The sequence below is a fragment of the Trichechus manatus genome, unplaced genomic scaffold (assembly GCF_000243295.1).
Source record: "Trichechus manatus latirostris isolate Lorelei unplaced genomic scaffold, TriManLat1.0 scaffold00282, whole genome shotgun sequence".
NCBI classification, from domain to species: Eukaryota; Metazoa; Chordata; class Mammalia; order Sirenia; family Trichechidae; genus Trichechus; species Trichechus manatus.
Window position 1 is genome coordinate 1,450,528 of NW_004444218.1, and position 23,466 is coordinate 1,473,993.

Genomic DNA, 23,466 nt, shown 5'->3' on the forward strand with positions numbered 1-23,466 from the left:
GTAACAGTGCCTGGCACGGAGGTGCTAAAGCCAGAAGTAGTGGCGGCGCGAGTGATGGAAAGAGCTGGGGTGGCACCCAAGGCTGGCTGTGTGGTGACACGGGTGCCCAAGGTGGAAGTAGTGGGAAATAAACCCCCCAAAGCTGACCCTGTGGTGGTGCTCAAAGCTGGCTGACCTGGGATGGAGCTTGAGCCTGAGGCTGGGGCTGGAGCTGCTAGGATTCTGCTAGTGTCTGTGGCTGAGGTTGTGCTGCCACCGCGGGGTGTCTGCAGGGCCTGGGCAGATGGAAAGGGCCTGCTGGTGCTCAAGGGAGGCCCCAGAAAGAGAGTCTGGGAGGGCAGAGAGATATCCATGGGGGTGACCCCAACATCAGGAGCAGGCTGGGGGGCCAAGCTTGTAGATGTGCTGGCTGAGGAGCTAGCACTGAGTGAAGAGTCAGCGATTGTCAGGTCATGGGACAGAGGGGCACTAGGATCCCTGGTTGGAGAGGGTGTCCCCAAGAAGGAGACAGGAGAATCTACACACATGGGGTAGGAGACTCCATCCTGAAGGTGCGGGCTGCGGCGGGGAGGGCAGCTGCAGGAGCAGGCAGGTGAGGAGGTGGGCTTCCCATTTTAACGTCCAGACCTGGTTGCGAAGGAGCAGGCCTAGAAGGGATTGGGGGCCCAGAGGACAGGTCAGTCCTCTGCGTGTCTGATGAAGGCACGGGAGCAGAGGTCAGCAAGGTGAAAGTGGCTGAGTGCAGAAAGTGTGACAAGGTGCCTGGGAGGGACGGTGGCAAGGAGGAGAAGAAGGGGTCTGGGGAGCTGGGCTTCCTCCTACACGTGGCATCGCTGGGGGTGGCCAATCTAGCATGTTCCAGGACTGCCAGTGGGCCCAGGGAGTCCTGCTTTGTCCTCCATGTCTTCCATTTCTGATTCAGGCTGGGATCTGGTGGGGCAGCTGCTGGAGGAGCAGCCTTTGCAGCAGGCAAGGGAGAGGCACCTGAAGGCTGAGTGACCCTGCAGCTGGAGTTGGCCTCCATCTCACCCCTCAAAGCGATGTTGATGCGCTGGAGCACTGCTCTCTTCTCTTGGTCGAGATCTTTAAGCCGTGACCGGATAACCTGCCTGGGGGAATGGCGGCAGAACAAAAAGGTCCCCTCGCCTAGGTCGCAACAGAGGAATTCCGCGTTTCCGGGGCCCAGAACTGTCAGATGTGGTGGAGCAGTCCCTCAAGTTGCGTTTATGCCTGGAGGTCACATCTGAAACATTTTCACACTGCACCTTCCTCAGGAACATCCCTGAAGCTGAAGTTCCAGGTCTACGGGCCTCCTGGCTCACTCTCTCTGAGGGCCTGCGGGTCAGCTGGGACTGGGATGTAGCAGGACACATCCTCCTCTTCAGTGGGGGGAATCCTTAGGTGGAGCTGTATGAGCTCGTGATGGCGTTTCTCTTGGTGCAGGAGCTCAGAAAGGGGGTCTGTGTCGTCTTGATGGAATTGTCTTCTGAGCTCTTGGAATGGAGGCTTCTCTTCAGAGGCCCAGGCCTGGGAAGGAAGGAAGATTCACCTCCATGGACACCCAGGGGCCTAAATGCAGACTGTGCCCTCCCAGTGACATCGGGACCCCTTTTCTGATGGTCCTGCCTTTCTAGGACCAGGGGGGTCTGCCTCCTGCTTCACCATCCCCCTCCACACAGCCTTCTCTGTGCCAGGGTCTTGGGGACACCAGAGTGTTGTGGGCCTCATAGAGGTGACTGCCTGCTCTTGTACCAAAGACATAATCAATTTTCTCACTCACCACCGTGAGCTGTGAGATACCTTGAAGTGATGTGCAGACAGACTCTGTTTCCTCTGAGAGCGAGGCCAGCACAGGGAGGTGAGGGTCCCCAGGAAGGACCACGGGGTCTGCAGGATCCCGAGATTTTGTCTCCAGGAGGCTCTGAGAAAGCCCCTTGTAAAGTCCCTGGAGACTTGTAAGATGGCCTGCGAACCCCGCCAAGGGCAGGGGCAGGGGCAGGGGCAGGCGGGGGACAGCGGACAGCCCAGGGAACGCGGCGGAGGCAGGTTGCAGGTGGTGGACATTCAAGCCCCCCCAGCAGGACCCGGGTCCCCTGTGCAGGGGACCGAGGTGAGGGACCAAGCTTGCCCAATGAACTGCCCATCGGTGCAGGGGTGGAAGATTTGTCCTTGAGTACGGATAGACTCAAAAGAACGGGTTCGTTTTTTTAGTTCTGGAGTGTACCAGATGCTGAGCGTTCTTCTTCAGCTGCCAACTCAGGCAAAGGTGGAGCGCGCACTGTTTGGCCGGTTGCTCCACCTTTTGAACCTGTCTTCAATGAATCCGCGCGCGCACAGAATGCACGAGCTGGGGAAGGGCGCGCGCACAGATTGCTGGAGGTGTGTGCGCATGCCCTAAGTACTCTAAGTGTTCTCCAAGTACAGGTGTGGACGAGGTACAGGAGCACGAGCAGAGGACCCTCGAGGAACAGGCTCAGCGGCAAAGGTTGTGGCTCATCCCCTGGACCCTCAGGCGCTTCTGCATCTCCCCGAAGTGGAAGGTGTTTGAGCTGAGTGAGGTGAGCTTCTTGGCATGGCAGCCGTCTCCTCTCACCCTGGCGGCCCTGAGCAGTGTGTCAGGAACTGGACAGGATGGGTCTCTGAGCAGGCAGAGGAGAAACTAACTGCAGAGAGCCAAGTTCCAGGTTCGCAGCTGCTGCACAGGATGGCAGCTTTGGGATCAGTGCCTGTGTGTCGCCCTGCCCTTTCCCCTGGGGATACTGGAGAGGGAATTCTACTAAGAAGAGAAGAGGGGGTTCACCCAGATCCTTCTGGGCTAGGGCATGGTGGCAAGCAGGACAGGCTGGGAGAGACAGGCTTACCACACGTCTCAGTGATCCCACTCGTAGGCAATTAACCAAGAAAAAGCAATATTTACGTTCAGACAAAAACATGTATCTGAGTGTTTTTAGCTGCTCTATTCATGTTTCCTGGATAGCACTTTTGAAGGTATCCAGTGTCTCTGAGTGAGTTTGTAATAGCTTTGTGTTTGTTTTTCTGGGAGTTTAACACTATATATACTAATCATTTCATAGTCAAGATGGAGTGAGCATCTTACCAGTTTAAGTAGAAGGTTAAAACCAGACCGCCATACAGATTCTTTAAAGCCCCACGCTTTATATCTTAGCTGTCATATGTATTACATCTATATGAATTGAACCCCACCCTCTGAGATGGGGGTGTAATGTTTGCTTTCAAAAGTAATGCATGTATTAAAGAATTTAAGTGGAGTGAAATAGACTATCACATTTGCCCAGAAGGTTAACCATTTCTGATGTTCTTCCTGTGTCTGAGGTTTCAAGCTTCCCTCTTGTATCAATCCTCTTCAGCGTGCAGAGTTCCTTTCACATTTTTCTCAAGCAAATTGTCTGATGATGGATTCTCTTTCATGTCCATCAGTGTTTTCTTGTTTCATTTGCTTTTGTTTTGTTTTGCCTTCAATCCTTAAGGATACCTTTGCTGAACATAATGTTCTGGGTTGAGACTTCTTTCAGCACTTCAGAGATGTTATGCCAACCTTTTCTATCCTTTATGATGAGATTCCTAGGTCTTCTTTCATGTATGATGTCATTTTTCTCTGACTACTTTCAGGATTTTTTCTTCCTCTTTACTTTTCAGCAGATTGTGTTGTGTCTGGGTGGGGTGTTTTGAGCTTCTTAGATGTGTGTTTCACAAAGCTGAGAAATTTTCAGCCACGTTTCTTCACGGACCTTTTTCACCCCTCCCTCAGGCAATGCAACAGCGTAAGCGTTACAACTTTCAATAGTGTCCCACACATTTCTGAGGGTCTATTAATTTTTTTTAAATATTTTATTGTGTTTTAAGTGAAAGTATACACAGCAAATTGGGTTCCCATTTAACAATTTTTATACAAATTGATCAGTGACATTTTCACAATGTGTCAACATTCTCATTATTTTCATTCTGTTTGTTCTGTTTCCATTGATCTAGCTTCTCTTCCCCTCCTTGCCTTCTCATCTTTACTTTTAGGAAATGTTGACCTTTTGGTCTCATATAGTTGATTGTTTAAGGGAGCACGTTACTCATGGTGATACTGTTTGTTTTAGAAACCAATCTATTACTTGGCTGTAAGCTGGCCTCCAGGAGTAGCTTCAGTTCCAAGTTCAAGGGGTATCTTAGGGTGATAATTTCCGGGGTTCCTCTAGTCATTGTTGGTCAAGTATGTCTGGCCTTCTTTCAGATTTTGAGTTTTGTTCTACATTTTTCTCCCATTCTATCTGGGACCATCTATTGTGTCCCTGGTCAGAATAGTCGGTAGTGGTAGCCGGGCACCATTTGTTCTTCTGGTCTCATGTTAGAAGAAGCCGTGGTTCATGTGGGCTGTTTGTCCCATGGACAAGTTTCTTCTCTGAGTCTTTGGTTTCCTTCATTCTCTTTTGCTCCGGACAAATAGAGACCAATAGTTGTATCTTAGATGGCTGCTCACAAGCTTTTTAGACGCCGGACACTACTCACCAAACTAAAATGTAGAACGTTATCTGTATGAACTTGTTGGTGTTGTTAGGTTCTGTCGAGTTGGTTCCAACTCATAGTGATCCTCTGTACAACAGAGGGAAACACTGACCAATCCTGCACCATCCTTACAATCATTAGCTCATTGTTGCAGCCATGGTGGCAATCCATTTCATTGGGGGTCTTCCTCTTTTTCCATGACCTTCTACTTTACCTAGCATTATGTCCTTCTCCAGGGACCAGTACCTCCTGATAACTTGTCCAAAGTATATGAGACAAAGTCTTACCATCCTCACTTCCAAGGAGCATTCTAGCTCTACTTCTTCCAGGACAGATTTGTTCGTTCTTCTGGAAGTCCATGGTATATTCAGTAATGTTTGTCAACACCATAATTGAAAGGCATCAATTTCTTCTTCAGTCTTCCTTATTCACTATGCAGCTTTCACATGCATGCGAAGAGGTTGAAAATACGATGGCTTGAGTCAGGCGCACCTTAGTCCTCAAAGTGTCATCTTTGCTTTTTAACACTTTGTAGAGGTCTTTTGAAGATTTGCCCAATGCAATACGTCATTTGGTTTGTTGACTGCTGCTTCCATGGGCATTGATTGTGGATCAAGTAAAATGAAGTTCTTGACAACTTCAATATTTTCTTCGTTTATCATAATGTTGTTTACTGGTCCAGTTGTGAGGATTTTAGTTTTCTTTATGTTGAGATATAATCCATACTGAAGGCTGTAGTCTTTGATCTTCATCAGTAAGTGCTTCAAGTTCTCTTCACTTTCAGCAAGCAGGGTTGTGTCACCTGCATGTCACAGGTTGTTAATGAGTCTTCCTCCAATCCTGATGCCCCATTCTTCTTCCTGTAGTCCAACTTCTTGGATTATTTGCTCAGCATACAGATTGAATAAGTATGGTGAAAGAATAGAACTCTGACACACATGTTTCCTGACTTTAAACCATGCAGTATCCACTTTATAGAGTGATGAAAATGTTCTAATATGGACTGTGGTCCTGTTGCACAACTTGTGAATCTACTAATGACAATTGAATTGTACACTATAAATATGTGAATTGTATGATATGTGAATTATATCAATAAAGTTGTTAATTTTTTTTAAGGTGAAGTTGTAAAACTATTTCTTAAAACCTCGGAAAGATCTAGGGAGGTGCCTTAGACAGCTATTCAAGCCAAAGAGCTTATAAGTAGTTTAAGTGTGCTGACCTTTGGTCAACTCAACATAAGCTCAAAGCAAAGAAGGGCTCATCTCAAAGATATTTGTGGGTGTGGAATTTGTTTGATGAAATGTACCCCCACAAAAGATTCACAGGAGACCTACACAGTTTTTAAGCGAATTGCATTATGCGAGATACTGCCAGTTGCAATGAATGGGACAGAGACAGTACAAAAAGGAAAAGAGGGCTTCGGACTGCCAAACTTCTATGGGACAAGAAGCAGGTTAAGAAATAATGCAGCTATAAACATGAGAACATCTTGTAGAAAAAGAAAGATAAGTCAGATGGCAGATCCAAAATCCATGAAATTATTTCCAGACCTTGAGTCATAATCAAGGAATGTCCAATTTACACTTGCTGAAAATGAAAGACCTAAGGACAATTGACACATTTGAATTATGGTGTTGGCAAAGAATATTGAATATGGACTGCCAGAAGGAACAAATCTGTCTGGGAAGCAGTACAGTCAGAACACTCATTAGAAACGAGGATTATTAGACTTTGTCTCAAGTATTTTGGACATGTTATCAGGAGGGACCAATCCCTGGAGAAGGACATCATGCTTGGTAATATAGAGGGTCAGGGAAAAAAAGGAAGCCCCTCAACAAGAGGGACTGACACAGGGACTGACACAGGGACTGCAACAGTGGGCTCAAACTGTGAGGATGATGCAGGACCGAGCAACGTTTTGTTCTGTTATACATAAGGTCGCTATGAGTAGGAACCCACTTGACAGCACCTAGAAACAATTATTCTTTTGTATCTGCCATATTTCCCCTTTTTGAATGAGAGTGTCTATAGCAGTTATTAATATATGTTGAGTGTTTGTAGGTGGGTATGGGCAATAATTTCTCTCTTGTCTCACAGGACTTCAGATTAAGAGGAGCTGCCCTCAAGGAGGTGGACTTAAGAAAGCGAGTACTTAGATGACAAGATTCTGGATTTTGAGCAGATGCTGTATGTAATAGCATGAAAGTTTGAGGGATTTTGGGAAAAGATGTGTGATTTTGCCTGTAGGAGGGTGTGATGGTTAAGATTATGTGTCTACTTGGCTGGGCCATGATTCTCAGTGTTTATATGTGATCACTCCCATGATTGAATATGCTGTGAGGAGACAATCAGATGAAAGGGAGTTTCCTTGGGAGTGTTGCCTGCATCTGAATATAAGCAGACGTTCTGGGGTTTTGCTCACTCTGGATCCTGCGGCTGCCTCCTGTCGTCTCATCTCCGGTTCTTGGGACTTGAGCTGTCAGCTTCCCTGCTGAACTTGAGATTCGTCGATCTTCACAGCCTGTGAGCAGGAGCCCTGCGCTCCGACCTGCTGATCTTGGGCTCACCAGCTTCTGCGGCTGCGTGAATTGGGAGAGGACTCTACCCTGATCCATGGACTTGGGATATTCTAGCCTCTAGAATCGCATGAGCTGTTTCCTTGATATAAATTTCTCTCTATATATATTTGTACACTTTACTGGTTTTGCTTCTTTAGAGAACACAGCCTAAGACAGAGAGACGTAAATCTTTGGTGACAGAGGTGGACTGTGGTAGCCAGCCTTCAAGATTCTTGCCTTCGAGACTGAGTCCAGTACAGCTAGATGGTGTACGGCTACCACCACTGACTGCTCTGACCGGGATCACAATAGACGGTCCTGGACAGAGCTGTAAAAGGATGTAGAACAGAATCCTAACTCACAAAAAAAGACCAGATTTACTGGCCTGACAGACAGAAGAAACCTCAAGAGTATGGCCCCCGGGCACCCATTTAGCCCAGTGGTGAAGCCCCTCCCGAAATTCACCGTTCAGCTCGGGATTGGACAGCCTCATAAAACAAAACAGGACTAATGAGGCACAGCAGTCCAGGGACAAGAACTAGAAGGCAGGAGGGTACAGGAAAGCTGGTGATAGGGAACCCAAGGTTCAGAAGGGACAGTGTTGACATGTCATGGGGTTATTAACCATTGTCATAGGGCAATATGCGTACTAACTGTTTAATGAGAAACTATTTGTTCTGCAAACCTTCATTTAAGGTACAAAAAAAAAATGTGTGAGATCAAATTGACAACAGCAACTCAAAAGGTTTGATGGGAGGCCTAGGGGACAGTGAGTTGAAGATAATGGTGATGGAATAATTTGGAAAAGGATAATGAGAATACCAGCACAACTGGAAGAATGTAATCGATGTCACTGAATTGTACATGTAGAAACTTTCAAAATGGTGTAACTTTGGCTATGTATATTTTCACCAAAAAAAAGGTGCTCAAGGTCAAGAAGGGAGAATGTTGACATGTCGTGGGGTTGTTAACCAAAGTCACAAAACAATATGTGTACTGACTGTTTAATGAGAAACTATTTATTCTGTAAACCTTCATTTAAAGTACAATAAAAAAGATTAAAAAAAAAAAAAAAAGATTCTTGCCTCTGGATGTTCATGCCTTTGTATTGTTCCCTCCCACACTGAATAGGGCTGACCTGTATTACCAATAAGGTATGGCAGAAATGTTGGTGTGTGTCTTCTAAAGCCAAATTACAAAAGACATTTTAGCTTCTGTATTGCTCTCTTATATCACTCACTCTGAGAAAAGTCAGCTGCAATGTTGTGAGAACATTCAAAAACCCTGTGAAGAGGTCCACGTGGTGAACAACTGAGGCCCCTCCCAACCACCAGCATGGACTTACCAACTGTGTTAGTGAACTATCGAGGAAGCAGATCTTCCAGCCCGGTCAAGCCTTCAGAGGACTGCAGCCCTGGCCAACATCTTGACTGAAAAACCCCAGGCCAGGACCACCCACCTAAGTCACTCCTAAATTCCTGACTCACAGAAATGGTGTGAAATAATGTTTATTATTGATCTATGCCACTAAGTTTGGGGTTATTTGTTACACAGCAATTAACACTCTGCCAATTGCAAGATCAGTGTTACACAGAAGTAACTGCCTGGATGAGAGGTGTGTGTCTGTCCATGCTTGATGATGGAATTGTGTCTCTGTGTGACAGTCTGGATGTACATCTGTGACTGTGTGTGTCTTTGTGTGTAGCTGTTGAATTACAGTTCTGGTGTGTGTCTGGTTGTGCCTGTTTATGCCAGTGTATGGCTTGTGTGCACCGATGTATGTGTGCATGACTGTGGTCTCACAGGTCTGTGTGTGTGACTGTGTGTGTGTGTCTGTTGAGTCACCTGTCCAGCCTATGTGAGTCTTTGTACATTTGAAGTTCTCACAGGTCTGGATAAATGATGTGTGTGCATGCTCTTGCCTCACAGTCCTCATCTGTGCCTGACTGTTTGGGTATGTGTGCTTCCGTGTGACAGTTTAAGCATGTTCCTATTTACAGGACACTTTGTGGGCCTATGTGGTGGCTGCTGTCTTACAGTTCTGGTTTGTGTTTGTGTGTGTGTTACTGTATGTTCCTGCACCTGTGTGCAAGTAACACTGTTCCTACACATTTGGTCCACATGGGACATTGTGTGCCTCTACTTGTGACTGCTATCTCCAGGTCTGCACATGCATGCATCTGTGTGTCTGTGACCTGCATACCTCTTGTCTCACAGTTCTGGCTTATGTTACACTGTGGGTGTGAGTGTGAGGGTGTGTGTACACATGGGCCTGCATGAGCCTGTGTGCTTGTAAGTCTGCAGGCCTGTGTGTGGCTGTTAACTGACAGGTCTGGTCACTGTGTGGGTGCCTCCCAGGTGTGTGGTGTGTGCCCAGAAACCCATGTTTGTGTGTGTGTGCCTGGTGTGTGAGTGTAGAGTTCAGATTGTGTGACCTCAGACTGAGATAGATAAGGCCTGATGAGCACTTGCCTGCCTACCTGCTTGTAGTCCTGAAGGACCTGGTTGTGACCTATCCATTCTCCCTGTAGTGCAATCAATTACTTAATGTGGCCCTTCTGGCCATGGTCTTTGTGACTCACAGACAATGATTGGGTGGGACTATGCAAATAATGTATATGGAACCTGTGAGAGTTGGGGTTGTGTGTCAACTTGGCTAGGCCATGATTCCCAGAATTGTGTGGTTGTCCTCCATTTTATGTGTTGTGGATCCTGACCTCTATGTGTTGATGAGGCAGAATTGGTGTGCAGTGTGTCTTGGGTCACAACCTTGTAGGAAGGCATGAGTCAAGTCGCACCCTTACTCAAGTTAAGCCCTTCCCTAGGGTGTGGCCTGCATCTAAGGTATATGTGTGGATGCCCTGGTGGGGCTTTCTCTGCATCTGTATCCCATGTCCAGTTCATGATTGTCTTACTTCCGGTTCTTGGGACTTGAGCCAGAGACCTGCTGTCTGACCTGATGATTCTGGGATTCGCTGGCCTCTGCAGCCCCCTTGGCTGGTGGCAAATCATGTGACCTGATTCACCAGCTTCTGCAGCCTTGTGAGCCAGCAGCCTGTGGTCTGAACTGCCAGTTTAGGTTTCCTAGCCCCTGCAATCACGTGGGTCGGGAGAAGCCTAAGCCTGACACATGGATTTGAGAATTCCTAGCCTTCACAACCTCATGAGCCATTTTCTATTAAAAAAATGATGCAATTTGTGAGTTCTGTAAGGCGTTGCACTGAATAGGGAACCCAAAGCATGAGGGAGAGTTCAGAGGGGAGGAGGAGTAATTAATGTTAGAGATGATGGAGTGGTACAGCAATTTGGAAAAGTTGGACATTTGGGACATCTTTAACCTCTGCCTCATAGCAACCAGCTTTGTGCTGATCCTTATAAGTCATTTGTTTAGTCCCCATCAGTCAGGAATGGGGCTAATCCCATTTTCCCCAATAGAAGATTGACTCTTTTGTTGGGACCACGCAGCCGTGGAAAGAAGGTGCTCTCAGGAAGGCTGCGCTCTGCCCTTTGCCTCTGGCCATTTTCTAATCGAGCTGGGGAGAATGCGAGCTGAGAGTGTGGATAGGTGCATGATTCCCCCACCACCTGTCTTAGTTACCTAGTGCTGCTATAGCAGAAATACCACAAGTGTATGGTTATAAGAAAGAGAAATTTATTCTCTCACAGTCTGGTAGGCTAGAAGTCCAAATTTAGGGCATCAGCTCCAGGGGAGGGCTCTCTCTCTTTCAGCTGTGGGGGAAGGTCCTTGTCATCTTTCTTTCCTTGTTTTAGGAGCTTCTCCACACAGGAACCCTGTGTCCAAATGACATGCTATGCTCTCGGCACTGCTTTCTTGGTGGTTTGAGGTCCCCATATTTCTCTGCTCACTACTCTTTTTTTATATCTCAAAAGAGAGAGGTTTCAGACCCAACCTAATCTTGTAGATTGAGTCCTGCCTCATTAACATGACTGCCTCTGATCCTGCCTCATTAACATCATGGAGGTAGGATTTACAACACAGGAAAATCACATCAGATGACAAAATGATGGACTATCACACAATACTGGGAATCATGGTGGAGCAAAGTTGACGCATATTTTTGGGAGACAAAATTCAATCCATGACAACACCTATCCCCACTTCTTCCCCAGCCTGGAGGAAAATAGCCCTGTGCTAAGTGTCCATCTCAAATGTGTCCCAGAGTTCCATGAGAGAGCTGTGTCTGTGGATTCTTCTGGGACCAACTCAGCAAGGTACGGGAGCTCGGGTGCAAGATCTAAGACGAGGTGGGCACCCTCGGTCTTGAAAGGTGGATGCTGTTCCCCTCCTGATGGCTTTGTTCTGTAAGAGGATGCCCACCCCCTCTGTACCCCCACCCTGTGGCCAGTGTGAAGATCAGGGCAGCTACACATGGTGACCACCGACCACCACTTGTGGCAGAGCCCAGCCTCTGGCTGGAGCCAGGCCTGCAGGGCAAAGGCTTCTGCTTCAGGAGGAGGCTGGCCTCTTCCTGCCTGCCCACAAATCTGGTCACCCATGAGGTGAGACACTGCCTCCACTCCTTCACAGACCAGGCCCAGGTTGGCCCACACTACCTGGAAGGAGCTGGGCATGCCTGTGCTGTCCTGAGGCAGGAGGGGCCACTTATTATCAAGAAAATTTCAGCTTAAGCTCTCACTTTACTGACCATGGAATGAGTTGAATAAGAAGCATATTTTGTTTTCTTCAACACAATCCCTACCCAGTTGGGGCCAGGCAGGAATGGTTAGGGAATGGTAGGTCTCCAACCACAAGCCTTACCTTCTGCTTCTGTTCCTCCATGAATTCTACGGGGCTGTGTGCACACATCCTTAGGAAAGCATTCTATAAGGCACCAACTTAAATGTTTCTGTGGACTTCACAAATGATTTGACCGTCACACCTTGGCTCCATCTTTACCCTGCAATCATGTGTTCCTGACAGTACCTGTGTTTGATCTGAGGCCCTTTCTTCCTTTCAGAACTCCTTCCTGGCTGGAAAAGCTGTTGTCTTAGTCATCTAGTGCTGCTATAACAGAAATACCACAAGTGGATGGCTTACAGAAAGAGAAACATATTTTCTCACAGTCTAGTAGGCTAGAAGTCCAAACTCAGGGTATCGGCTCCAGAGGAAGGCTTTCTCTCTTTGTCAGCTCTGGAGGAAGGTCTTTTTCATCAGTCTTTCCCTGGACTAGGAGATTTTCTGTGCTGGAACCCTGGGTCAAAAGGACCCGCTCTGCTCCCAGTGCTGCTTTCTTGGTGGTATGTGGTCCCCAATACTCTGCTCACTTCCCTTTCCTTTTATCTCTTGTAAGATAAAAGGTGGTGTAGGACACACGCTAGGGAAACTCTCTTTACACTGGATCAAGGATGTGACCTTAGTAAGGGTGTTACAATCCCACCCTAATCCTCCTGAACATAGTCTATTCTTGCCTCATTAACCACAGGAAGAAATTAGGATTTACAACATACAGGAAAATTACAATCACAAAATGGAGGACAACCACACAATCCTGGGAATCATGGCCTAACCAAGTTGACACATATTTTTTCAGGACGTAATTCAATCCATGACAGTTGTCCAGACTGTTTACATTTCCTCCCAATTCTACTGAAAGCAGAATAGCTCTTGCCTTAGTTTCCTAGGGCTGCTAACTAAAAACCACACACTGGGTGGCTTATAAAAACAGAAACTTATTGTCTCACAGTTCTGGAGTCCAGGAGTCCAAATTGGGTATTGGCCAACCTTCTGAGGGCTCTGAGAGAGAAACTGTTCTATGCCTCTCTTGTAGCTTCTGATACCTCCAGGCATTCCTCAGCATGCATCTATGGGGTCACATGGCATTCTTCCTCCCTTTCTCTGTGTCTTTTCTCTTCTTTTATGAGGAAACCACTCATATTGGATTAGGACTCACTCCACTCCAGTAGGACTTCATGTTAACCTAACTGATAAGATCTTCAAAGACCCTATTTCCAAACAAGTTCATTGCGATTGTTAAGGTTGTTTGTCAGCTTGGCTCGGTCATGATTCTCAGTGGTTTGGCAGTTATGATATACTTTGGCAGTCTTATAATAATGTGATCACCTCCATGATGGGATCTGCTGGGAGTAGCCAATCAGTTGAAATGCAGTTTCCTTGTGGGTGTGGACTGCATCTAATATAGGTGAACTTTCTGGCAAGGCTCTCAGGCTTTTGCTCTCTCTAAATCCTACAGCTGGCTCCTTTTATCTGACCTCCAGTTGTTGGGACTGGAGCTAGCAGTTGACCTGCCGATCTTGCATTTGCCAACACGTGCTCTTACGTGAGTCAAAAGAAGCTTCCAGTCTGACCCATGAAGTTCTGACTTTCCAGACTTACAACTGCGTGAGCCATTTACTTGATATAAATCTCTCTCTCTATATATATATATATAGACATTTCACTGATTATGCTTCTCTTGAGAACTCAGCCTAAGACAGTCATATTTGCAGGTACCTGGGGTTAGGGCTTCAACATATCGCTTTTGAGGACACAATTCAATCCATAAGAGCACTTTTTTCACTTCATCTCTCTCTGCTCTTAGTTTATTGTAGACAGAAACAGCCTGGTGGCACCTTCAACAGTCTGCCTGGAAATCTCCTTAGCCAGATTCATTAGTTTTTTAGGTACATTTTCTGCTTTCCATTTTACCACGGCTGAGAAAGTTTTGCTACATTTCCTACCATTATATAACAAGGGTCTCTTTTCCTCTAGCTTCCAATAACATGCTTTGCTTTCTTCAATTCCTGACTGGTACCCTTCTCAAGGCCCTTCATGCTTCTGCCCGGTAATCAGTCCCCAACTCAGTGCCACATGGTTTAGATTTTTGTTATGGCAGCACCCACACCCAGGTACCAAATCCTGTTCTGGTTATCTGTGCTGCATAACAGTCCACCCCAAACTCATTGGTGTACAACAACCGTTGAATGATACACATACATTCTGTGGGTCGGGAATTTGGACAGCAGCTGTCTCTGCCCGGTACTTGTGGAGCCTCAGTAAGGAAGACTCACATAGTTTGGGTGACTCACATAGTTGGGGTGACTCAAACAGCTGTGGGCTGAAATCACCTGGAGATTTCTTCACTTACATAACTGGAACTTGAGCTAGGAGGGCTCAAAGGCTGGGCTCAGCTTTATTTGTCAACTTAAGAACATGCACATGACCTATCCATGAGCCTGGGCTTCTCACAGCATGGCAGCCTGTTCTGACAGGGTGCAACTTGATAGGAAGCATCTGAAGAGAGTGTGTTCTGAGAGAACCAAGTGGAGAGAGGCACTCTATTGGTCAGAGCAGAAGTGACTCTGTGTGACTTCCAAGACTGAATAATAAAAGACTATGCAGATTCTGCCTGGCATTTTTAGAATACCCGCTCTCTCTCAGGATGCTTCCTCAGAACCAAGGCCTCAGAACGATAGTCTAATTATGATCTAGCCTCAGAAGTCACATAGCATCACTTTGGCCATAATCTATCTATCGAAGCCCCCTAGACTCAAAAGGAGGGGACGGAGACTCCATATTTCGATGGGAAGAGTGTTGAAGAATGTGCACACATTTTTTAACTGCCATATAGGTGGAGTCTGTGTACCTTTCCACTGAATCTGGGCTGGCCTTGTGACTTGCTTTGACTAACAGAATGTTCAGCTGACAGGTAAATAACTCCAGGGTATCCTGCTAGAGAGAGAGAGAGACGGCATATATATATAAGAGAACAATGGAGAGAGATCTACATGGAGTGGAACCAAGGGTCCCAGCTGATAGATAGCCAGTAACAATGCTCTAGTATGTGAATGAGCCCATCTTGGACCTTCCAACCCTACCCAGCAGCCATATGAGTGGACTCAACTGATGCCACAAGGAGCAGAGACAAACTTTTCTTCCTGAGCTCTGCTCACATTTCTGATCCACAGAATCACAGGAGAAAAAAAAAAAGTTGCTGTTTCCAGGCACTAAGTTTTGGGGATGGATGTTTACACTGCAATAGATAACGAAAATAGTACACTACACTTTGGTATCCTGCTTTCTCTATTTTGATTTCTAAATCATCTCAATAAATTCTAGGAAACAGTTTGATAAAATTGAACATTCATTTATCATTTTAAAAGACAAACTCCTAGTAAATTAGGCATTGAAGGATACTTCCTAAACATGAAAAATAATATCTATGTTAAACACTAGAGGAATTCCCATTAATACCATGAATGAGACAAAGATTCTGGGTACAAGCATTACTATTTGTCATTATTTGGAAATTTTAAGTTCCCACCAAGAAATTCAGAATATAACAAGATATAATGTTGGAAAGAAAGGAACAAAATTATAAGTTTCAGATAATGGATTATCTAACTAGAAAAAGCAAAAGGATAATGTTAGAACAATTATATATAGTTAAATAACTCTTTTAGTTTTCCAGTTAGTAAACAAATATAGAAAACAACTTTCTTATGTTCTAGAAATGCCAGTTGTAAAATATTGTAGAAAAAGTTCCTATTCCCAATAGCACCAAAAATATAAAACACCCAACATTTCAGTAACCTATTACTGCGTAACAAAGCACCTAAACTCAGTGGATCAGGACAACACTTTATATTTCTTTCAAATACAAAAGTTGACTGGGCAGTTCTCTGCTCCACATGGTGTCAGCTGGTTCAACGGGACTGGAACATCCAAGATGGTGCATTCACATACCTGGGAGTTCAGTTGAGGCTATTGACCAGAGCGCCTACTCAAAGCCTCTCCATGAGGCATTGGCTTATCACAACACAGTGGCTGGGTTCCAAGAGAGGGAACCAAAGAGTGAATATTCCAAGAGACACATCTCCTTATGTATGACCTTGTGGATAGGGGAAAACTTTCTTGAATATCAACTGAAATGACAACCCTGACCATAAGAAGCAACATGAGGTTGGTGCTGGTTCCTATGAGGCAGAGCATAAATATACCCCCTTTCTCCAGATTCTCCACCATTTCTGACACCTGCCATTTGCCCACTGTACTCTTTCGATAATTCATTGGAATGGTCACATAGAACTCATGGAAACAATATCTGCAGTAACAACTTTAATCACAGAGAAGGATATAAACAGAAATTAAATTACATAATGGGTGAGGTTTGGGAGGAGTCAAAGCATGGGGCCTAAGCCTCTAAAGGGGACCCGCTTAACCTTCCTGAAAACCGATGTCTGTTCTCACCCACCAGGAAACTTTCAAACAGGAAAATCAATGAGGTCACTTGGCGCACTCTGCTATTGTTGCTCCTTTCAGCTCTCAGCGTCAGTTGGGTCTTTACACTCTGCTGCCACTGCCTGGGTCTGCTTTTTGTCTCTGCTTTTTCTGGGACCATCACAGCTGCTGCTTCTGTCACTATCACAGGTTTACCTCATTCTGGGAGATTCATAGCACAGGTCCCCATGACGCACTCCTCTCCTGGCTGTCATTGATCAGGAAGCCCCATCTTAGTCTCCATGTTCTAAAGTTTTTATCAGTCACCAGGCAGGTTCCCCCCACCAATCTATTCCTAGGTCAACTAGTGGGTGTGGCCTCCCCAGCCAATCCTGGTAAAGGTCAGACTGGGTGGGGCCCACCAGACAATCCCAGTAAAGGCCAACTACTTGATGGAGTTTAGGAATGAGGATCAAAAGGCCAAATTTCTTTTTTTTAATAAAGTGATTCCACATGTGCAGACCTAAATTCCGAAGTCTGAAAACATGACTTCCACTGCATTCTATTGGTCAAGTGAGTCACAGGACTAGAGCAAGGGGAAGAGTGATGATGGAAGGAGTGAGAAAGAATTTGCAGACACCTTAAATCTAACACAACAAGAAATAAGTCTTAAGAATAAATGAACGAGACCTATAGGAAAAAACTACAAAACTTTACTGAAAATCTTGAAAGCAGATTAGATGAGCAGACTCAATGCTGAAAGCATCACAAGTATTTCTGATTAAATATGTAAAGTTAAAGCAATTCCAATAAAATTCTTAGGCATATTTTTGTCATGGCGAGTAATTTGATTATAGAGTTTATTTAGAAGAATAAATGAGAAAGTAGCAGTTCCTGGGTGGTGCAGGTGGTGCAAAGTTACAGCGCTCGGCTGCTAACTGAAAGTTTTGAGGTTCGAGTCTACCCAAGGCACCTTGGAAAAAAGGCTGGCAATCTCCTTCTGAAAAATCAGCCATTGAAACCATCTATGGATCATAGTTCTACTCCTGACACACATAGGGTCACATGAGTTGAAGTTTACTCTACAGCACCTGTTTTTTCTACTGGAATTTAATTAATAAAAGATAGTGGTAAGTGGGAGCTCACAAATGGGACCCAGTTTGGATGGATGGATAAATATAGATAGATAAGAAACATTATCCAATAAAGTTTGAATGAAAAAATTGTTACATTTGTGGATGGAGGAAACACCATACCTGACACCAAAAGCTAACAAACTCCATATGGATTGAAAAGTTAAATGTAAAAATGGGAACCACAAAAATATAAAAAATATTTTCATGAACTTTATGGAGGTCAAACCAGGAAGATTCTGGTCTTTTGTAAATCATCTTGATTAACCTGTGGGGCCTTTGCCCCAAACAATTCTAGGTGGGGCTTTTCACTGTGATCTTCTCTTACTAGCCTTATACAGATTTCCATTCTCCTGGGATGGGTGCCTTGACTCTTCCCTCTGTCTTTTCTCACTGTTTTCTCGGAACAGGTCTAGCCCTCACTCTCTGTAGTCTCAGCATGTTTCCTTTGGAAATGGCTCCGAGGCTGTTAGCTGTACCTCGGGTTTGCCAGAATCTAAACTTAACTCATCCATTACTTTCATTATAGCTATTACCAATAACAACCAAAACAAACAAAACAAAAAGCCCCGTTGCCATCAAGTCAATTCTGACTCATAGCGACCGAATACGACAGAGTAGAACTGCCACGTAGGGTTTTCAAGAAGCAGCTGGTGGATTCGAACTGCTTACCTTTTTGTTAGCAGCCTTAGCTCACCATACCTCTTAAACACTGTGCCACCAGGGCTCCAAATAACAACCAAGATATCCTGTATTTTGCTTTTTCCTTGTTATTTTCCATTTCCTTGTGCATATAGTGAGCCACCTCCTCAGGCGTTAGATCCACCACATCTAAACACTGTTGGTAACTTTTGCCTTAATCACATATTGAAGTGCAACTGCAGTTTTCAAAAGTTTTCAGCTCCAACCCGTTCATCTTCTGCTTCCAAAACGCCATATCCCTGTGAATCACAGTAATTGCAGTGAATCCCATCTTTGTCAACAATTGTCCCTGGGTCATGCTTGGCTGGTAACCAAGAGATTGGTGGTTCAAACTCACCCAGCGGCATCACAGAAGGCCTGGCTGTTTCTACAAAGATTACAGCCAAGAATACCCCATGGAGCAGTAATACTCTGTAACACCTGGGTCATCATGAGGCAGCATCAACTCAAAGGCACTAAAGAACAACAAGGGACAAATCCCACCTTTCCAGTCAATTGTGTGCTGAGATCAGCATAAACCCGATCCCCAAAATATGGAGATAGGTCCAGTCCACACCTTTCTATTTCTCTATCCTTGTCACCAGCTGTCCACATGGCACTCTCTCTCTGACCCTAGGCACCCAGAGCTGAGTAGAGCTCACAAGTTAGAAAGGCACCATTTTTCAGACCAGCTGCCCATGCAGCCCTTCCCTGACCCACCTGGAGCTGGATCAGACCTTACATTTAAGAGGACACCTTCCTTGGGTTCAATAATTTGCTGGAACAACTCACAGAATTTCACAAAGTGTATAGCCTACTTAAAACTATAAATTTCTTACAGCAAAAGGTTACACATGAAGAGACGCATAGGGCAAGGTCGCGAACTGTTCCTGATGTGGAGCTTCCATGTCCCAAGGGATGCATACCCTCCTGAGAGCAGAAGTTCTCATCAACCGGGAAACTCATCTGAGCCTCCATGTTCAGGGCTCTTATCAGCCTCCACACATGGCCATGACAGATAACATCACTCCTTCTGAGGCCAGACAATATTGGGCCACCACATGATTCTTCTTTGTCTGGTCAGCCCCCACTCATTAGCCTCAGGTCTGGTATGGCTGGAAGGAACTGAGAACAAAGGCCAAATTGCTTTCTGCAAGGTGATTCCACACCTTGCAAGTGTCTTTCTTTGTCTGCTCTGTACACTGTCTCCAATCTGTACAGAAATGAATTTTCACCCTCTCTTCCGTGTTAGGAACAGACCAAGACTCAGTTAGAATAGAGGGAGTATCACACAGCCCGACCTTTGCATGGTTCAGGGTCCTGACATGAATGACTGTTAGCAGCCACTTGACATTGCTTAGCCTCTATTTTCTCATCTATAGAATGAGGATGTTTGGAAAGGATTAATAGGATGATGCTTTAATACAGGCTCTTAATACAGGGAGGTATTATTACTACCCAGCTAATGAAATGACTGGAACATAGTAATATTTTTAATTATTCCCCCACCTCAAATTCTACTTTTAAAGTCAAGAACATTTTGCCTCTCAAAGAAGTCATAACCCACTTCTTCCTAAAAGTCATTGAGGGCTTTGGAGTAACCTGTGTAGACTCCTACACCCGACCCTCCTGATTGTTTATCATGCTGCAGTTGACTGTATGTCCCTCCTCTGTCCCACCTCCTGTATGAAAATGATCATCTCTGAACATGGAAAAGAGTTCATCAGTGAGGACATACAAAGAATTCGCAACTGAGACACTGTGGAGCACTGGTGCCTGCCTTCCGAAGAACAACGTCTCCTATGTCTTCACCGTCCTGTGCACCTACCAATCCTTTGGCACCACAGAACAGGTCTTTGTCCTACTTTTCAAACAGTGAGTACCTTCCCCTTCCACAGCACAGTGGCGACTCCACAACCTACCAGCTGTGTGTCTTGGGAATGTCACTTCACCTCTCTGAATCTTCGTTTGTTCCTCCCAAGTGTGGTTAGGTGAGAGGACCAACTCATAGGGTTATTGTCAAAACTCAGTGGGATAGGCCATGGTGAGTGCTTACTCAGAGCCTCACTCTGTAGAAGACACTGCTGCAGGGCTGTAGTTGCTCATATTTATTATGTTCCTCTCCTTCAGGAGGAAGATCACCACCTTGGCCCTCACTGACCCCATGGCCTTGCCAAACATTTTTTTCCCATTTCTAAAGGAGGTTTGAAATCCCGTATGGGGGACCCTGCCACCAGAGCAGAGATTTCTGAGGGCTAGCAGAAAGGTGGCCCCCACACTCAGATACGTGGGAAGGTGCTAACAGCAGCTCATTCATTCCTTTAATGTATATTAAGCACCACCATGGGCAGGCACTTTTTTAGGCCCTTAGCAACATAACATGAACAAAGCAGACACAGATCCCTGCCCTCCAGGGCTTTCAATCTAGTTGTAGATCAGACAGTACCAGACTTCATAAGCAGGTTGTGTTCACAGGATATTAGCCATGACACCTTCACAGCCTACACTAGGTACTGATACATCCTTCCTGATTGTAATGGGAATGGCACACTCCAGGACCAACTAAAACACTGCATAGCCTTTGGGTCAAGAAAGAGGGTCTCCTGTTTCCATAGACCATGAGAAGGGAGGGATCAGTTGAGGTAGGAGAGGGGATGGGCAGAGCCCTAAGTCCTAACATCTTATGATTCCCACTAGAGGGCTGAGGTCTGGGGACATGCCCTGCAAGAGGAAAGAATTCAGAGAGCAGACAGTGGGTGCTCTGGGTAGTACGGGCTGAGTGCAAGTCCCTTAGAGAACCTATCCCCACCACCACCCCATCCCAGGTCAGCTTCCCACCCCCCACTGCCCCACCACCACCAGGGGGCCCAGAACAGGAGGTGCAGTGAGCAACCTGTTCCCAAACCTGCCTCAGACTTCAGGGCTGTGTGCCCAGCTGCACATGGGGCTGGTGCAGGCAGTACCTGTGGCTTTTGGGAGCACACTGTCAGTGGGAGATGGGACCACTGTGCTCCCAAAGCATGGCACACAGAGAATAAGGCATCACGTCTCCCAAGCCACAGGCTGAATTGCCAAGAGTGTCCTATGAAGCCAGGGTCAATAGGAGAGATTCCTCTTGTAGAAATTTATGGAGAACATACTGTGTGCCAGCACAGAGAAATTAATGGAACACCCACCCCCTCTCCCTCCTGGAGCTTACTATCCAGAGTGGAGGGGGCAAGTGGAGTCATCCACAGAATACGTCAGGCTTCCCTGAAGAAGGGGAGACCATGGATCCAGAGTGCTCTATGATGGAGGCTCTTTGCCAGCACCCTACTGGAGGACCAGACCTGCCACTGCCAGGACAGCACTGGGATGGTGCTGGCGTTTGGACAGGTAGAGGCAGGTATAGGATCCCACTTCCCACAGGGGTGCTGTTGGAGGGCAACATGGAAGGAAAGGCCAGGCCTCTGACTCTTTTGTCCACTAAGCTTTCCCCAGTGGCATCCTCTCCATTCTGGGCGTCTGGATAGACTAGTATCCCAAAGATTTATGTCAGGCTGCAGACTTTCTCGGCCTCAAGCTGCTTATGGACTACACGCAGCTAAACATGCCTCAAACAGATCTAGAACACCGTATCTGCCGTCTGCTTGCCCAGTGGAGCAGGCAGAGGCAGAGGGTGAGAAGGAATGAGGGTAGTTGTAGATGAGCATGTGGGGAAGGGGAATGGCTGGGTACACAGGGAGGAACCGCTATAGGTTACAGTTGGGCCAGGAGCAAAGACTAGCCTCAGAACTTCACCTTGTGGACAGCAGTTTAGGAAGGCTTCCTTGAAGAGGGGTTCTTGAGCTGGGGCTGCTTGCAAAGATAGTGGCATTGTTTCTGCACTTGGAAAAGCATATGCAAAGCCAGATATGTTGCTGAAACTTTCTCACCTCCCAGATCCAGAACCATTTCTTGAGCTACACTCAGCTCAAGCACCAGCTCTAGTGCCACTACTAAAGTTAAATCAGGTCCTGGCCCAGCTCCACCGCCAGCTCCAGTGCTAGCTCTATTGACATCTACAGAGCTAGAGCCAGATGCAGTGCCAGCTTTACCACCATCTCCAGAGCTATAAACACCAGTGTCATCTCCAGAACTAATGACAGCACCAGAAATACCTGTAGCAACAAGTTCAGAGCTAGAGTCTCTTCCAGGGTCAACTCCATCAGTAATATTGGAGCCAACACTAACTCAAGCACCATTTCTATCAGACCACCGAAGTTAGAGCCAGCTCCAGTGGCAGCACCAGTGTCAGGTTAGAGATCACTCCAGGGACAGCTTCAACACCAGCTCCAGAGGAAGCACCCACTCCTGCACCAGCTCTAACACCAGCTACCAAGCTAGAGCCAGATCTGGCACTAGCTCTAGAGCTAGAGCCAGTGCCAGCTCCTACACCATGACCTTCCTGTCCCTCATTTGTGACCACAGAGAATGGGCTGAGTTAAAAGAAGCTGAACCTCTTGGCATTTCCTCCCAAACAGTGGCAGAGAGGTTAACACTGATGGATGCAGAGAGAAGCCAGGCTCAGCAGGGGGAGTCTGGGGCAGACCTTCCTTTTGTCATGTGCTTTCCTAGACCTGCCATTCCCTGATCCGGAGTCTAAAGACCTGGGTCCAAATCCCAGCTCCATCACTTAGAACCATGTAACAGGGGCACGTTTCTTAACCTTCAAGGCCTCAGTGTCCGCATGGGGAGAGTAGAGTTAGGACAGCAACCATCCCTGTCACACAGAATGACTGCCTCGACTCCACCTGGTCCCAGCAGAAAAAGAAGGGCAAGGAGCACCTGGTGCACATCTTCTGTGCCAGTGTTACCGAGTTCAACGGTGTTGTCAACTCTGTCATCACCACCTTCCTGGGGAACTGGAGCATGAAGGCCCCGGACTAGGTCATGGTGGTGGAGCACTGGATTGAGGTGGCCATGTTAGGCTTTGAGAGGGGCCCAGGGGACCTACTCTTCCTAGTCCTGGGAACTCTGTTCTCTCTTTGATTATCTCTCAGGATTGTGATCTGTGGCCGAAGCCCCTACACAGTCCCATCCTGTGCAGTGGCACAGTGACCTTGACATACTTTTGCCAGTGGTGGGACATTCATTCCTACCTAGACTACTTCTTCAGGTTAAGCTGAAATCTTCCTGCTTGTGAGTGTTACACCTTTGGTAAAGGTGTGCCCTACAGGGCATCCATGTACATCTATCTCATTCAATAGGGGCGATGTCAGCTGAGATAGATGGAGGATGGAGCAAGTGAAGGTCCAGCTCCTCCACCTCACAGCTCACACTTTTCCCTTCCCCAAGAGTTCCTGAACCTCAGGAGCTTCTCCTCACTGCATATCATCCTATTTGCTCTGCAGAGCATCTCAATCCATTGACTGAAACAGAC

At 46.3% G+C, this 23,466-nt stretch overlaps 1 protein-coding gene across 1 annotated transcript in view; it reads left to right on the forward strand.

Moving 5' to 3' along the window:
* Positions 1-351: 351 nt before the first annotated feature.
* CLTCL1 (clathrin heavy chain like 1) overlaps positions 352-23,466 on the forward strand; it is a 239,482-nt gene continuing 216,367 nt past the window's right edge. The window contains 3 exon segments of the mRNA XM_012559608.1: positions 352-449; positions 626-870; positions 2,425-2,558. Of these exon segments, the coding sequence (XP_012415062.1) occupies positions 352-449; positions 626-870; positions 2,425-2,558 (477 nt within the window).